Source organism: Lipophrys pholis (genome assembly GCF_963383615.2).
Source record: "Lipophrys pholis genome assembly, chromosome: 3".
Classification (NCBI taxonomy): Eukaryota; Metazoa; Chordata; class Actinopteri; order Blenniiformes; family Blenniidae; genus Lipophrys; species Lipophrys pholis.
Window position 1 is genome coordinate 32,765,122 of NC_137627.1, and position 17,769 is coordinate 32,782,890.

Below are 17,769 nucleotides of genomic sequence, written 5' to 3' on the forward strand. Positions count from 1 at the left end.
ACAGCCTTTATGGTGACTAAATATTTTAATAAACAGAAAACACAGCAAACATTTTACAGGCAGGAGTTATGCAACATAGTTCAGGATGGACCTCAATTGCTGTCAGTTTATAGATTTTGTTATTGTCTGTCTGAATGTGTTTTGAAAGTAGATATTTTATACAGAATTCTACTCAAAGTTGCAACCCAGTTTGTATCAGATCCTGAAATCTGAAATGTGATGCTGAATTCAAATCAATGTGCCCCAACTGGGACTCGCTATTCGAACAAGAAAATATGCACATTTTGTTAAGACATTAAATGAATATAGACATGATTTGAATCCGACAGTGGTTTTTTTTAGCATATGTATTTAGTTTTGTAATTATTTGTTTTTATACTTTTTGTGATAGCATGTTCATTTGTGAGACTTCTATGTACTCTTACACGAGTCTTTTATTTTAGCAATAATATTTGTGATTTTTTTAGGGGGTGGGGGGGATTTTCCTAGGACTCATAAATGAAAAGAAAACTACACATCGTATCACGGTCCCGGGGCGGTGCAGTGTAGCTGTGTCTGACGGCATGAGCAGGAGAATAAATCAAGCGCACCGGCGAGTTTGTTGTCATCACGTGGTCTCGGTTTTAACGCGGGTTCATGTGGACTGAGACGCTGCTCCGCATGCGGTAGGATTCATGGTTATTTATAAACTATTTCTTGTTTTTTTTAACGTGTGACTGAAAGGCTGGGTTCGTTTGGTTTTATATGTGTTGCTTTGGCTCATATCGACCACGCTGATCCATCAAAATAAGTTTACACGAAAGGAATCTATTCTCCAGGACAGGAAAAGCTCAAATATAAAAATCTTGTATGTATAGTAGTCAAATCAAAACCACATACATGAATAGTTTTATCCAGTTGAGAAAGAAAGACTGTAAACTGACTCATCTCTTCAATACCGACATTGCAAATTGGAAATAAAATTATATAATTGTTCATCTGGGCATGCATACTTATCTGAACTTTATCTGCCAGTTTATGATATCTAGAATAGAACCACCAGTGTGTCAAACAATTGTAAGTTCAGCTTCTCCAAACTGTCAAAAGAAAACGAAATAACCAGTAGCTGCAATATTCTTAAAAAGCCACCTATTATTCCCTTTTCCTTTGTCACAATGCTGAAGAGTAAGGAGCTGACTAAAGAGGCATTATTAACATACACAAAGCCTCCAGATGGTCTCAGAGCATCTCCAAAGACCTTGTCATCCCTGTTTCACACCAACCTGGAACAGTCAGAAGTCATGGTTTCAGCCAGTACCATACACTGCACACTAAATCAATGGTGTCTTCCTTAGCAAAGGCTAAGGAAGACACCATTGCTGTAGAAACGATAAAGGAGCGACTGATCTGTACCAAAGAATACATGGACACACGACAGTCCTTCTGAGGGAATGTTCTGTAAACAACTGAAACAAAAATAGAGCTTTTTGGCACCGCACAGTTATAAAAACCACATACAAAAGCATGCAGAAATGGTTGAAAAGGGGAAAAGGGACTTTTAAAATGGCCAGCAGTCCTTCTCTCAATCTGACTGGAAACCTTTGGGGTGAGCTGAAATCTGCCATTAGGGGAAAGAACTCTGCAAATGCCCAAGAGCTTGAACAAACTGCAGGGTAAAGTAGGAATGATCTTGGAACAAGGGTGCACTCATTGCTCAATTTTTGGCATTTCTACAGCAATAAAATCTAAGCAGATCCCGTCATAAGTAGTAAGGACAATGACCCCAAACACACAGTTTGAGTAATATCAACTATCTGCCAGCTGCAGGAAGAACCAGGAGTGCTGCCATGTATATCCACGTCATGGAGGCAACTCGATGTTAACAAGCTTGTTTACAACATTCAGCATGAAGTCGAAAGATGTGTTGGTAGGTTAGTAAACAATATTGTCTGTCCCACAACAAGATAGGAACACTGCTATTATCTATGTGATATTGCTGAGGACAAATGTTTAAAGAGGGATGATTGGGTTTTTAGTAGGTCAGTGAACCTCAACCTGGGTTGAGAAAGTCTCCTTCCATTCATTGGAATGTCTTATGCAGGGTTTACACATATGTACGATGTGTTAAGAATATCATTTTCCCATAATTCCTGGCACATTCCTGGCATTCTTTGTGTGACATAACACTTCTGAATAAGCTTATTAAATGGGCATGTCAGTGACATTCTTGATATTCATGGAGCATGTCTTTGGCTGCCAAAAGAATCTTATACGAATATCAAGAATTACCTGGATTTCGTGAAGTTTGCAACTCAGCATGTCAATTAGTTGTGATGCGTAATTTGTAATGTAATGTAACAGCATTTGTAATGTATTCCTGATGGTTGGGAGCCGAGACAGGGTGGCATTACAGCACGAGCTTCCTCAGTTTAGCTCTCTGCAGCATCCTCATCCTCTCTGCACAACTCTGGCATTTCTCTGGATGTGGGGCAACCCGAACTGTTCAGCAGCTGATGGTAGAATGACCAGGGTGTTTGTGGAGACATATATATATAAAATATACCGAGTCGTGGACCTGGTTTGTTTTTAGCCCTGTGCGAACACCCGGACCTCCCCGACGCCGCATCTGAGACAGTGTGATTATCCTTTCCTCTCGTACGCGGTGACGACGCGTGACGCCTCTGCCCTGAATCATATAATTCAGTTAAACGGAAATCGAACAGGGTTGTCAGACTAAAGATGACCTCACAAACTAAGATGTTCCAGTGTACAGAGATGTCATTTATCTTTCCAGACTGTGCGATGCCACCAAAGAAAAGGGCCCGGGTGGGGAGTAAAGCTGGGAGTTCAGGTAAGAGAGAGGTCACACAGAGTAAACACCTGTTATCTATCAGGATTTAATAAAGAGCACCACATTGACTCAGGGGACAACGGGGACCAGAAATCGGGCGCCGTTGCTGGCAAAAAGAGAAAAGCTGAGGAGAGGTCAGCAGATCCTCCACAGTACGATCGCTGGCTGATGAAGTCTGAACCTGAGAGCCGCTTTGAAAACGGCATCGATGTGAAGGTACGCAGCAGCAGCCATTTTCAGCTTTTGTAAATTTGTGACTTGTCTGATGCGTCTGGTTCGTCCTGTATGTAGTTTGGCATCGAGGATCTGAAGGTTCTGCCTGAGCAGACGGGCTGCTGGGACGGAGTGCGCAACTACCAGGTGAAAAACAAAACAAAAAGAACCCACTGTCATGAATACTTAAAACACTCCCCTGAAAACTGAACCTTGTTTCCTGCGCATGCAGGCGCGCAATTTCATGAGGCAGATGAAGGAGGGGCAGCTGGCTTTCTTTTACCACAGCAACTGCAAGGAGCCGGGCATCGCAGGAGTCATGAAGGTGACTGACCTCACCGCTGCAATACATGTATCTGTACGCCAAGAAAACACAGGAGGTGGAGCTGGTCACGCTTCCATATTAGACACACTATAAATTGGTTTGAACATAATACAAGGAAGGGAGTTAAAACGGAGGTTAGAATGACAATCATCAATAAGATGGCAGACGGAGATGCAGCTTCAAAACCACTCCAGACAGTTTTATTGATAGGAACCAATCACTGCACACAGAACCACTTAAACATAGGAAATGGCCATATTTAATGTTGATGGTGAATTATATACTAACACAATAACTTTTTCGCCTGTTTTAAAGTCTTGAACATGCAAATCTTTGCGATAGAGCTGAAAAAAGTGCCTCTTGTAGAAGTTATAGGTAACCACATAATGTCAGAAGGATAATAAAGTACGGTAAGCAAGTTAAATTTGTATCGCATTACGTACTTTCACATGTCCTTGAAGTGAAGCTCCAGATCAGGGATGTTTAAACATGTTATCCTCACAACAGACGGGCCAATTGTCACCAAGTTTCTCCACTACAGGATATATAAGAATTATGGATACTAATTTAATGTAAAGCACTATTTGTAAATCAATAAGTGCCTCAGGAAAGACATCCGCTGTTAAACTTGACCCAGAACTGAGCAGCAAAAATACTTCCTGTGAAATGAATATGCATGTATTAGATGGTATATTATGGTAAAGAGTATAAACTGTGTGCGCTCTTCAGTGTAATAATGTAATACAGTATTTTCAGATTATTTCTAGTGATTTAAATGTGGTTAATCCTCCGAGGCTCTCGGACCGGCGCCTCATTTAGTCCGCAGAACTGAAGTTTCTGAAGTGTCTGCTGCACACATCACTTGATTCTCCGCCGTCTCAACTCTTCCAGATTGTTAAGGAAGCTTACGTGGACCACACGCAATTCGACAAGAAGGACGTCCATTATGACGCCAGCAGCAAACCCAACAACCCAAAGTGGAGCATGGTGAGCTCGACGAGAGCGTCCTCATTCAGTTCATACAAGTACAGATACACCGAGCATGAAGGCGGCTTCCGTCTCTTGCAGGTAGACGTTCAGTATCAGAGGATGACGAAGAGATTTCTTCCTCTGTCGGAGCTTAAGAGCATCCACCTTCAGCACTGCGCTAAAGGAGGACCTCTGAAGGACATGGCCCTTTTCACCAGGGCTCGGCTCTCCGTCCAGCCTCTCACCACCGGTACACAACAACCAGAGTGATATCACTTCTCCTTTTTTTTTTTTTTTAACTATCAATGAAGTCGTGGGCAGGCTGTGAACTCTGCTCTTTTCTCTGCAGAGGAGTTTGACTTCATCCTGAGTCTGGAGGACAAAGAGCCGCTGTGAGGATTTGTGTCATGATGCAGTAAAATCATCGCTTCAGTTATTTGTGTGGAAATTCTCCAAATGTTCTGTTTCTAATGTGAAATGTGTTTTTGTGAAACTATTCTGGCTTTGGGGTTGAATTCACAAACTGAATGCATTAAATACACACATTAGTTTATTCTGATATGTTTGTGTTTTAACTCCATCCAGTATTTTATGTATCTTGTCCAGTCTGCTGCTGAACCGACGTCAATCTCTATAAGAGGTAAATATAGTAGCTACATATGAAAACAAAACCATAAATAATCTGCATTAAATGAAATCAGATCGTGGCAGTATTTGCCTAATTTCAGTTGGCTGGTTTGAATCCTACTTTCACCGGCTCACTGAGCAAAGATCCTTTGATCCAAAATACTCAAGTTACATCAAGAAGTGAAAAACTTGAGTTGACTCTGACATGTGGTTCACATGACAGTCCCCAAGCTGCTTTACACTGTTAATCACATTCACCCATACACACACTTGGAAGCAACGCTGACGAGAGAATCGAACCTGCAACAGTCACATTGTAAGACGGCCACTATACCGAGCCACAGTAAAGTATCAAAAAAGGAAAATAAGCAAAATAAACATGGAAAATGAGAAACAAAATGCTCAAAAAAAATGTACATTATGAGCAAAAAATGCAAAATTAGTTAAAAAAAAAAATGCTCAGTGGGAAAAAAGACTTTCAGAATGAGAAAAAACCCATGCACTATGAACAAAAAAAATGCAAAATGGGCAAAAAAAGATCACACAGAATGAGGGGGAAAAAACGTGCAAAATGACAAAAGAAAACATGGAAAGTGACCAAAACAAAATTCTAAATTGAGCAAAGTGAGACATATTGTCATTCAAACAGAATTACAGCCAATACAATTCAACTTTATTTATAGTGCCAAATACAACAAAGTCATTTCAGGACACTTTTACAGAGAAAAATCTGCAATTCTACATGATCAAGCATAAGCGACTGCAAGGAAAAGCTCCTGTTTTTTGGTCAGAGGTGGAGACTCTGCTTTTCTGGTTGGGGATGGAGGATAGAAGGAGAGAATAAAAGGACGGACAAACAAGACAAATCCAATTATGGTCCACGGTGGCCTGAACCAGCTCTAACTGGAAGCTTTTTTGAACAGAAATGTCTTGAGCCAAACCCTAAAAGTACCGACTGTGTCAGCCTCCTTAAATGAAGCTGGGAGCTCGTTCCACATGAGAGGAACCTGAAGAGTTGAAATCTCTGCTTCTATGATGTCATCATGCCCATGACGTCGCGCGGCAGCCGACTTGGATGGGTCTTCTGTGTGCCCCCGGAGCTTTTATTTCTACTGTGGAAGGACTTTCACACTTTAAAAATACTTTGTATATTATGCTGATTAACACAGACAGACATGGTAAGGCAAATTAATAAATATATTAATGGAGTAATTTTATGTGGTCATGATGAAACAGTTGGTAGTTCATGTGCACACACACACACACACACACCAGACATCTCATACTATACCTATTGACAGTCGTATTAAACTTTATGTAAATTCTTTTACTCAGTTTTGTTGGAATAAAACTTTATCAAAATGTGTGTGTGTGTGTGTGTGTGTGTGTGTGTGTGTGTGTGTGTGTGTGTGTGTGTGTGTGTGTGTGTGTGTGTGTGTGTGTGTGTGTGTGTGTGGGATGCGCTCTACCGAGTGCCTGTTCTAGTTTGTTACTTATCCTGTGCTTGCTTTTCTCTGTTATGTCTGTTACATTTGTTTGTGTTTTTATTAAAATTTTTGTTGTTGTTACCACATGTCCAAAATAAACTTTCAAATCATTAATGACATTGGATCAGCTGAGAAAGAAATGAACTTCTCTTGGTTTTTAATCTCAAAATGCATTTTATGTCCTCGCTGTCACGTTGGTTAAAGCTGAACTATGACCTCACTGTGGCTTTGAGCCTTTTTTTTTTTACCTTCACCAACGAACATTGGGAGATGGTTATGTTTTTGTCTGTGTGTATTTATTTATTTATTGGTTTGTATGTATGTATTTTGCCAACTTTTCATAAAAACTATTAACCCAAATTGCAGGGATGATTTGTCATCAACCAAGGACCAATTGATTATATTTTGGGACGTTAATGGATTACCGGTTCTGAATAAATCCCCCAAAACTGCCAAAAAGTGTCATCAAATGAAACCAGCGTCTGTTGCCATGGAGACGCTCCCTGCTCAGTGTTTCAGTGATGTAGCGACCTGACCTACACAGTTAGAACCGATAGGCTAACGGCTAACATGCTGGTGATGCTAACTCGGTTCCTTTAACAAATGTGGCGTTGGTGAAGGTATTTGCCTGATTTAGTTTTTAAATAAGTTGCGCAGCGAGTCCATGTTTCAGTGTCAGACGCCCGTTTCCAACTTCTACTCTCAGATTTAAACACCTTCACACTCTGCGCTCCATAAATCCCCATAATAAGGTCGTCGCTCGCTGCCCGTTGGTGATGAGGTGAACAGAAACATAAAAAGACGTCTGACATAATAAATTTGTCGCAGTGCGTGTAACAGTGTTACTGATATCTGCTGATAAAATCACATCACAGCCCAAAACAACACACTCAGTCATAAAGCTGCATTATGGTAGAGATTAGCTGCCGCCCGGCTGACCAACTATATTTGATCTGTAAAGACCTTCAGTTTGTGTCCTCACACAGACTGTATATGGACTCCTGCTGGTCAGCTCACATGCTGAAGGGACTTCAATAGATATGGAGGATCACCATTTGCTTGACTTGAAAAAATTCATATTTGAGGCAGTTAGGTGGGAAAGAAAGTGGGAAACTGTGACATTATAACCCCCCCCCCCCTTTCTTTTTTTTTGAACCTCTAGTCTGTAATATTAAAAGTGACATCCATCCATCTCCCATAAACACTTTGTCTACGTTATGATGAGCTGGAGTCGATCCAAGCTGGCAGTGAGAGGACGGCGGGTTACAACCTGGACAGGCCGACTGCAGAAACCTGCAGAAGAATGAAGCTTGCTCCACACTAAAACGGGCCTGAATCCAGAATAGAAGCACAAGTTGAGCAAGATATCGAGCCACTGCACAAGAGGATTTTTAAGTGCTGGACATAAACTTTTACAGAGACTTTTACATACTTCAGTGGATTTGTGGAGGTCGGCTTTTTAAAGCTGGAACGTGTTCAAGTGATGCTGCAAATACGGCATGCTGGTACTTCACATTAATATCATCTGGATTCATTCATCGGAGAAGAGGAAACGAGGGCACACGAGACAGAAGGCACTGGAAGATGATCTGCTGTGATGATGGGAAAAAATTTAAATGCAACACTTCATTTTTACATTTAGTCTGGCAAACTAAAGAAAATAAAACATTTTCAGACAGAAACAGACGTGTTGGTTTGATCTTGTGTTGATTTCCTTGACCGTCCATGTGTCTCAAGTGAAAAAGCCTCTTTAAATGAAGTAATATCCAGTCATATCTCCAGCCTGAGGCTGCACAGATGGAACGACAGTGAGTGTTTAGTGCTCGTCAGGAGCGAACGACAGCTCTCCTTCCACTGCTGTGAACACTCAACCTGACCAGCAGTAATACAGCAGGCAGGGATCAGCTGATGTCTTGAGAAAAAAAAAGAAAAAAAGGACTCTTCTGGAGCCAGTATAATAGAATGTTGTGGATCATTTGCCTCCATCTCTCCATCACTTTCATATTCACACATTACATTTATTTTTCCAACACAATCACATTCAAGCTTTTTTCCATTTGGCATCAATTTATTTGACATTTTTGGGGACAAAGATTAATTATTAGCAATTTGCAAAAGATAGATAGTTCTACTGTAACTCTTTGTCTGGTTAAAATACTAAAATTATGTTAGAGGCAGGAGGATTTCATTTGCTTGATACACGTAGGCACAACTTTGAAGTCTCTAATGAAAAGAATACAGAAGACTTGGTTCTATCGGACCGTAATACAGACACTGTGACAGCCTTTCCTAACACCACTGGAATGTTGAGGTAAAGCATAGGTGTAACTGGACAACCAATAGACACGAGCCCAACAGGAGATCAGCTTCAACTGCTTATTTACACACTTCCAAAAAAAACAAACATGTGGGTTAATACTTTAGCCCCCTCGCCCGAGTACGAGCGAGAGATTCCAGTTTCCACTTCCCCCACTTTTCTTTTGTTGTGCAAACACACGCACGCACGCACACACGCACACACATGGGGGAGGAAAAAAAAAAGTTCAGCGACATAAAGCAGTGCAAAGTTATCTTTAAAGTTATTTCTTGACTTCATACCAATGTTAGGAATGCGTTTGTTAAATGTGGAATGTCAGAGATACACCTTGTGGAAATTCATTAGCAAAACTTAAAAGAGATTAGAAATCAGTCGAGTTAGAGTAACAAACTAAAGTTTAAAAAAGAAAAAAAGAAAAAAAAAATCCAAGAGTTTTACATGATTTTACTGAGCGGACATGGCAGCAGGTGATTAGTTTTGATTCCCGTAAAGAAGAACGAAATGTGAGAATGAGGAAGGAGAAGACCAGCAGCATGAAGCCACTCGGAATGCCTCATGCAAACGTCTTGTGGTTCACACACAGTGTCAGCGTGCGTCAAGTCTCCCTCCTTCCTCCGTTCACCGGCGGCGGCGGCTACAACACGGTGTTGGAGCGACCGGACGGGAACACCCACCGCTCCGGCGCGGACGAGTCTTGGAAGCGGAGGGCTTGGAGGCGGCGTCTAGCCGCTCTCCTCCTTGGCGGCCTGTTCCAGCGCGCTCTCCGAAGCAGCCGAGCCCTCGAACCTCTGGGAGGCGATGGCGGCCTGGTGCGACATGCTCTTCCTCACCACGTCGCCTTTCCTCCACAGAGTGATTTCCTGCAGCGGAGGAACACAAGCAACCACAGGTTCAGGTTTTATTGTTTGTCATTTTTACACGTTGTAAGAACAACAAACAACAGCTACAGAATGTTTTCTAACAGATTATATTACCAACCTTGGAATAAGTGAAAAAAAGAATTATAGGAAGAAAGAAAACAGAAAAACATTTGAGATAAGCTTTGAAAGTTTGTCCATAAATGTCAATATCAATTCTTCTCAATATTAAATAGGAGCTGAGCATCCACAGAGTGATAATGATTATTAATGTGCCAAAACTGAAGTGATCATCTAAAACGGAGTAATCATCTTTTTCTGTGTGTGTGTGTGTGTGTGTGTGTGTGTGTTTCTACACACTCCGATAAATCAGCATTAGCTTTCTTTCCATGAGAGGTTTGCTTATATTTCTTTTGTCAAACCCTTTGTGACGGATTCTCATTTCTCTCACAAAGTTTCTTTATATGGAACAACAAGGATGATTATTATTATTTATTAATTTTTTCACTTCATTTCCTATTTTTCACATGTGGCAGTAACAGTAAAGCTGGCATCACATCTGAAAATCCAAAAAGGTTGAGATTATGTATGATAAATGCAAAAGATCATTTGTACTAAGAACATTTGTATTTCCTCTAATATAGTACGTATACACATATATAACTTAATACATAGCACCAGACACTTGTTTTCAATGGGTGTTAATGCTGATTCTACATAACAGTGAGGGGAATATTGGCTCGGCATTATACTGACATTAGGTTTTGTCTTGCTCAATTAAAGAAGCACCACAAGCTCACGTGAATATTCATAGCCACATGATTTAATCCCAACAAGAAGGGATGGAGGCGCTGTACGATATCAAATGGGGGGATTTCACAAGCTGACTTACACACACAATAAACATACATCTCGGCTCAATTCTGTACGTCTTTCCATGTTCTCCCTGTGCATCTCCTCTCAGTGCTCCAGTCTCTTCCCACACTCTAAAAACATGCATTTGAGTCGAAATGGGGACTCTTAAGAAGGCGAACACACGAGCTAAAACAATCTTTTTTCTCCCTGGCGTTCTCAAAAATAAAAAATAAAAAATCTGTCCACACGTCACTGTGAACACAGGGCATGCAGTACACATGCCAGGCCTTTAGGGGCACTGTGACTCGTGAAATACACCCGAAATGCAGAAGAAGACACGGAGCACATAGAAATTTTGAGGTAGACTCCCTATTCTGGGAGTCGTGTTAAAAAACAACAACAACAACAAAAAAAAAGTGTTTTCGGGCTCCTAAAACGCTGCCCCGTGTGGATGATCAGTCAAAAACGGTGTGTTTAGGTGAAACGGCGTTCTGATGTGGACGGCCCCTAAATAAGTGTTTGCATCGTTCCAGGATGTATCGTTCCTTCAACAACTGTCAGCTGGAATCGTAACTAGAGTTCCGATTGTGGATGGATGGTGTCTTGGGATGTATATGTAACTATATATAAATATTTGAGTTATCTCAGTGGTGTATTTGAGAGGTGCACTGACTCCATTGGCGTATCGGTTGAGGGAGGATATAACTAATCGAACCTTCCTTGGTATCCATCCACAGAAACAGCGGTACAGTGAGTGCAGCTGCAGGAAAGCTTACTGCTGCGGATCAGCCTGATAAAATCAGGAAATGCATCACTGAATCCGACTCTTTCCCCTAATCCATTAAGATCTGCAGCCACATGTTAAAGTACACATTACTCTTTAAGAGCTCATGAGCATATTTATAGAATGTCTCCCAATCCAACGGTTTTCCATATTTTTACTGTAGATGCGCACAGAAGTTGAGAGCTTTCTTTTGGGCCCCCTCACATCCAGAATGTGTAGTTATGGACCTCCGCTGTCTGGGTCAACCATAAAGCTGGAGGGGAGGCTGCCTCCCATTAGGTTCTGGAAGCTGCCCTCCACATGGGATTCTAACAGCTCTGGGTTGATCGTCTCCTAAAATGGTCTGGCGGTGGCTCAGAGGCTGAAAGGAGACCCGGACAGGGAAAATCAAAAGGAGGGTAAAGAAAAAAAAGGTCATATGAAAAGAAGTGAAAGGGGGCTGGGGAGGAGGGGGCTACCGTGGCCCCCTCGTGTCGGCTGGGTTGGGTCCCTCGGCCTCTTTTATGCACCAACGCTTCAAACTGAATGAAATTATTGTTCTTTTTTTTATTTTTACTTAATCTATTTTTATTTTTACTTTCTCTCCTTTATTATCAATACTATTATATTATTATTATTATTACTACCACCATTATTGTTATTTCATTACTATATCATATTTTCGTCCTCCATCCCTCTCCTCCTACCACGCACGCACGCACGCACGCACGCACCCACCCACCCACCCACCCACCCACCCACCCACCCACCCACCCACCCACCCACCCACCCACACACACACACACACACACACACACACACACACACACTTACTTTACTGTACTGTAAGTATTAGTAAATATCATTCCGGGTGTACGCTGTCTGGGTATCACATTGTTTGTTTCTGTCTTTTGTCCTGTGTGTTGCAAAGCAAAAAAATAAAAAAGACGTTGAGAGCTGATGATGCACCTCGAAAGACAGATTTCTTTAAAATTTAAATTGAAGCAGGTATGTTCACCTTTTAAGACGAGAATCATGTTTATATTTAACAAAACAAAACAAAACAAAGGTGCCTGATATGTTAACTACCATGATATGATGGCGCTGGACGAAGCCCACCTGCTGTTTGAAGTAACGTCTCTCCTCCTCGTCGATCAGCACCAGGTTCAGGTAGTAACGCACAGAGAACTTCTTGTTGATGTCGCGCATGGTGGGCGTCAGGTCATATCCGGCCAGGAATAATCTGATAGGAATGGACTCCCCTGGAATATGACACTCACTGTTAGGCACGATGGACGGCGTGATGGACGGCGTGCATCTTTACACAATAAGAATTTGTTTTGTGTGGACGGGTATTCACCCCTGACCGGCGCGCCGTCCATGATCTCGTACTTGGCGATAGTGTCATTTTCATGATAAACACTCGGGCCGGTGCCCGTTGTCTCGCGCTTGATGATGTCGATCTCCATGTGCTTAATCTTAATCCTCACCAGCAGGAAATAGATTTTTCCCACAATGACATCTTTCAGATGGTATCTGTCAACAAAGAATAACACAAGCATGAATAAAACAGAGAGCTGCAGTTCAACAACGTCTCGTAGCCATTTTCTCTAATAATCAACTTGATTATTAAAGCCATCTTTTTAATATAGATTTTCTGCTGATATATATATATATATATATATACACACATATATTCTTTTTAATCTGAAGTGTTAGAACAAGAACAGAAAACTATGTTATTAAACAAACTATTATTTAAATATAAATTTAAATAACAGGCTGGACGTATAGATAGATTCATTTAGACAAACGGTGGATTTAATGAGTATTAAATTAAAACTGTTGTGTACGGCAGCCATGCCAACGTCTAATAAAGGCAGCAACAGGAGGAGACTCCAGGTCTCTTCCTGTTGAAAGAGCAAAAACTGTTCTTACTCCAGAAGGCTCTCAATAACATCATATTGTTTGCCCAAGCTGTCGAACTTGACAAGGGGAAAAAACTGTTATTAATCTATTTTTTCATGGAGGCTGAATCTGATACGACCATCTGTTCCAATAATCTGCAATATTGATTTTACATTTCAGGTGCCATTAAAAATCTGTTTATAGAATTGTACTATAGAATTGAGTATTAGGGCCACTGAAGAAAAAAATGTATTCAGAGGTTAAAAAAAAAAAAAAAGAAATCCTCGAGAAAACTTTGAGAAAAAATGTGAAAATCAAAGCCCAGATTTTTTTTTCAAGAAGAAAAACAAAAAACACGTTTTTGTTTTTTTTTAAAACAAACTGGAAATGTCCGTCTCCTCTCGTCCATCCACATGCCAGTGCATGTCACTGCTTCTCCAAAATGCATTGCAGGCAGTTTAATGAAGTGGTGAAACTAGACTTCAGAATAAGCTTCAGCTCATGAACACAGTGCAGTCATCATCAGCTTTAGGACTTTGAAGAGACGGTGCAGCCTGCAGCTCTCCGTCGCTCCTCACTGACGGAGACCGAGGGACAAAGGCACTGATCCCGGGGTGCTTAGAAAAGGTTTTATTGTTAAACAAGGAAATCCAGAGTAAAATCAGACGTCCATAATCAGTAAGCAACCACATATAGTCAGATATATGTGATTTAATGTGATTATTTTGGCATCCATGGGCAAATGATGAGGTTTGGACCAGAGGAGACAGAAGTTTCCAGTTTGTATTTGAAAATAATTTTAAAATACTCAACATTGATTTTCGAGTTTTTTCTCGAAGTGCACGAGAATTTTTGTTTTTCTTTTCCTTTTTGTAACCTCCAAATTAATTTTCTCTTCAGTGGCCCTGATATTCTTCTGTAGAATTGGAACATTTCTTAAGAGCTGCATTTGTTTGAAAGCATATTCATGTGTGTATTCATCCAATTTCTATGCTGCTTAATCCAAGTCTGGGTCACAGTGTCAAGACAAACTACAACCCTGGACAAGATTCACACACACACACAGACACACACAGACACACACACACACGCAGAAAAACTAATATACCATATTAATGTGAATATTCTTAAATCTTCTGTGATATTTGACGTCCACGTCCCTCAGTTATCGAACATTTTGGAGTCTATTTGATCAATTTACAAGGGAAAAAAGGAGACAAACACAACTGGTTTGTGCATCCTTCCTGGTCTTACTTGGATTTGTTGTATTCAAACTCGATATGAAGACAGTCCTCTATCCCCACTTCCATCTTGATGGAGGAGTTGAGTTCAGGGTAGGTGCTGAGTGTGTGGACCACAATGTCCATTTCTTTACTGATGTCATTTAGTCTTCTGATCACCGTGGCACGGAGAAAATATCTGAAAAGGGAAGAGGGAGATTTAAAAAATCACATGATTATCTCCAACTTCATCATCTACATGTGCAGAAAAACATGAAGTGCAGAAACACTGAGTTGATATGTCACCAGGCTGGTTACAGAGTGACACTCAGAGTAAATCATTCTGCAGAGTGAGTGATCAAACATACCTTAGCTTGACATTCTGGCCTGTGTAGGACTCGTACGGTTTCTCAACGTGAGTGAACTCAAAGTCGAAGGTCTGCGATTGAGTTATTTCACCAGGTCGCGCAAGATCTTTCACCAGGGAAACAAATTCATGGTGGTTTCCTCTGTCGTAATACAGCTCTAGAGGGGGAAGAGGGTGAACACACAGAAAAGGTCTAAAGACAATTGTGTGTGTTTTATGTTTTTGGGGTAGTTAATAACCCCTCAGTTAAATTGTCTGTTAACCAGGAGCAAGTTGACTCAGACTGAGAATAATATATAAATATGGCTGGAACATTAAATAAGTGTGAATTAAATATCCACACACATATATTTATGTAGCCAGTGGTTTTAGTGAGCAAGGGAGAGGTTTTCATCCACAGTGACACAGGCATGCCTGCTGAGCGTGTGTGCGTGTGTGTGTGTGTATAAACGTCCTCTACATTACATAGATAACATTCTTACTGTTACATTTACATATATTATACTAACTATTCTTAATACAGAAAGATAATCATAAAATATAACTCTTGAATATTGGAGAAGGGGTAGGACTTAGTAGGTTTACTTCTTACCCCTTTTCAGGTATGGCATTTAGATGTATGAGGTGTGTGTGTGTGTGTGTGTGTTGATAAGTATGTGTGTGTATACTTAAACATAGATTATGTATTTTCATAAGCCATAATTTATTCATTATCATCAAATGGTGTATATATTTTTGGATAGTGATTGCACATAATGTTTGAAATGCCAGATGCCTGAAATGAATGAATCATTTTTAAAAATTGTTTATTCTGATTGTAAATCCACAGGTGTTTAAAGTAGCCTTGAGTCTTGAGTTGATATCCAGTATCAACGCCTTCTTTTGGGTAGATCTAAGTAGGAAGGTTGAAAGGTTCGAGTGCTTTTACTGGAGAATGTATTAAAAACAACATTATTTCTTGCAATCCAGTACACAGGGCAAAGCAGCAGCAGCAGTCTCCACCCCAGATTACATTTTATTATTATACCCACCTATTTGGCCGACAAACTCGATCTTGATGCCCTGGTGCTCCAGCCTCTTTCCAGGGGTCTTCAGAGTGACATTCACCTTCCCACTGACAGTCTCTCCATCGTAAAACAGAAAGTACTTATCTTTCTTTCCATCCTCCGTCTTGTGTTCAGCCTTTTTCCTCGTCTCGGCGTCATTTAACACAACGTCGATTTCTGCACTTTGTCCAAAACTGAAGAAACTCATTATTATAACGAGACGTGCGCGGTTCCCTCTATACTCACTGTAAACCTTAAAACTAAAGTATAACAAACAAACAAACAAAAAATAAAATGCAGCTAACGCTTCAGAGAAAACAAACAAACATGAAGGCCTGGCGGGGTGTGTGAAGCTCGGTCTTCAAACGGAGGAGAAATATCGCAGCTCAGACATTAAAAAGAGTAAAGATGTGTGTGAATAAACTCCAGCTCAGCTACATTGTCCGTGCAGAGAAAACTAGCAAGAACACAGTTCAGCTGCAAACGCTCGATAATAATAATAACAATAATAACAATAATAACAATAATAATACGATTCAGACGAGGCTTTTTCCTCCTCGAGTCAACTTAATGTAATAAATAAACAAACTGCAGCGGTAACTAAAGAGTCTGCGGCGGACACAGTGCTGGACGAAGAGGAAAATATCACATGTTTGTTATCTTTCTGGGAGGAAAACGTTTTAAATGTTGTCAAAGCGTCAGGATGGAACGTTAGCTTACGACGTTATTCCGTCTACTTCCGGGTGGAGATTTTCACAATAAAACAAAGACGAGCCGTCTCTGTCCAGCACTCTCTGAGTTGTCTGGTCTCCTACTTTGAAGGTACTGCGGTCCTGGGGTCACTTCTTCTGGGTTTGATAAACGACCGGAAGTAAAACGAAACTAAACATTTCGTTACGGGAAAAGGTACTATTGTTTCCCACTAAAATATTAATTTTTAACCTTAAATGTAACCACAAACTTCCTTTCTTATTAATTATTAATACTTATTAAGTTACTATTGTTATTCATTTATTCCTTTACTTTCTACACTAAATTCCAATACGTATATTGTTTATTATTTGTTTATTGTTTTAAAAACGTTTAGTACATGTGTACATAGATAAATATTCTCTCTATAGTGATTGGATGCCTTGTACGTTTCATTCTTTTTCACATATTTTGCATCCATCCATCCATTCATCCATCCATCCATCCATCCGTCTTCTATGTCCTTTTCAGTGTAGCGGGGCGCTGGGGGCTGATCCCAGTTTACTATGTGTGAGGGCAGGTTACACAGGTCTCCAGTCCATCATAGGACAAACTCACAGAGACAGACAATCACCTGACATATCTGTTTTTTGTACTGTGGGAGGATGAACTTGGGAAACCCACACACATGCAAACTCCACACAGAAGGTTAGTATCCGGATTGTTGACCATCTCCCTCCCACTAACGTAACTAACTAAGTAAGTACTAAGTAACTTCAGCTAACATCCAGATAACAGGTTTGGGCAACCCTGGTCCTCCAGAGCTGCATTGCTTCACAGTTTCCATGTTTCATCACTTCAACACACGTGATAGTAATGATTGACTCATTCTGCAGAGCTTCATCATGATACATTCATTAAATCCAGGTGTGTTGGAGCAAGGAAACATTGAAAACATATATCCACATAGCATATGGATCTTTTCCCCTTTTCACTGCACTTCTGTTTTGGAATTTCTTTCTGGTTATTTTGTGGTTTTCATTTGTGTTATATTTTTGTCACTTTGCAACCTTTTCTGAGATAGTTTGTAGGCTAAGTCTTGAATCCCGGTTGCAGGAAGGGTATTCTGCATAAAAACTAGTTAAGTCTCATGGAAAGACTTGCTGAGGTGAAGGAAGTTGCTGAACTGACACTACTTTAGTACATGGACCTTTTCAAATTCAATACTTCATGCTATATTGAATGTTACGATTGAATTAGATTAAAAAATATATAACTTGTGAAATGGTGTTTCA

At 40.5% G+C, this 17,769-nt stretch overlaps 2 protein-coding genes across 2 annotated transcripts; one reads left to right on the forward strand and one right to left on the reverse strand.

Annotated features, from left to right (window-relative positions):
• The first annotated feature begins 540 nt into the window (after positions 1–540).
• thyn1 (thymocyte nuclear protein 1) lies at positions 541–6,581 on the forward strand. The gene is made up of 8 exons (XM_080460488.1): positions 541–665; positions 2,774–2,830; positions 2,904–3,046; positions 3,122–3,190; positions 3,276–3,368; positions 4,260–4,355; positions 4,437–4,587; positions 4,687–6,581. The coding sequence occupies exons 2-8, from the start codon at positions 2,782–2,784 to the stop codon at positions 4,731–4,733; spliced, it is 648 nt and encodes a 215-aa protein (XP_080316614.1). The 5' UTR covers positions 541–665; positions 2,774–2,781; the 3' UTR covers positions 4,734–6,581.
• Positions 6,582–7,819: 1,238 nt separating this feature from the next.
• vps26b (VPS26, retromer complex component B) lies at positions 7,820–16,611 on the reverse strand. Its single transcript, XM_080459123.1, has 6 exons — positions 15,770–16,611; positions 14,740–14,896; positions 14,406–14,570; positions 12,604–12,779; positions 12,363–12,505; positions 7,820–9,628 (listed from the first exon to the last, which is right to left on the reverse strand). The coding sequence occupies exons 1-6, from the start codon at positions 15,990–15,992 to the stop codon at positions 9,491–9,493; spliced, it is 1,002 nt and encodes a 333-aa protein (XP_080315249.1). The 5' UTR covers positions 15,993–16,611; the 3' UTR covers positions 7,820–9,490.
• Between the last annotated feature and the right edge of the window lie 1,158 nt (positions 16,612–17,769).

Coding starts and splice junctions, on each gene's coding strand:
- thyn1 (XM_080460488.1), top strand. CDS start 2,782: ATGCCACCAAAGAAAAGGGCCCGGGTGGGGAGTAAAGCTGGGAGTTCA. Junction 3,191..3,275: donor ACGGAGTGCGCAACTACCAG/GTGAAAAACAAA, acceptor CTGCGCATGCAG/GCGCGCAATTTCATGAGGCA. Junction 4,356..4,436: donor ACAACCCAAAGTGGAGCATG/GTGAGCTCGACG, acceptor CGTCTCTTGCAG/GTAGACGTTCAGTATCAGAG.
- vps26b (XM_080459123.1), bottom strand. CDS start 15,992: ATGAGTTTCTTCAGTTTTGGACAAAGTGCAGAAATCGACGTTGTGTTA. Junction 12,506..12,603: donor GGACGGCGCGCCGGTCAGGG/GTGAATACCCGT, acceptor GTCATATTCCAG/GGGAGTCCATTCCTATCAGA. Junction 9,629..12,362: donor GACGTTACTTCAAACAGCAG/GTGGGCTTCGTC, acceptor CCTCCGCTGCAG/GAAATCACTCTGTGGAGGAA.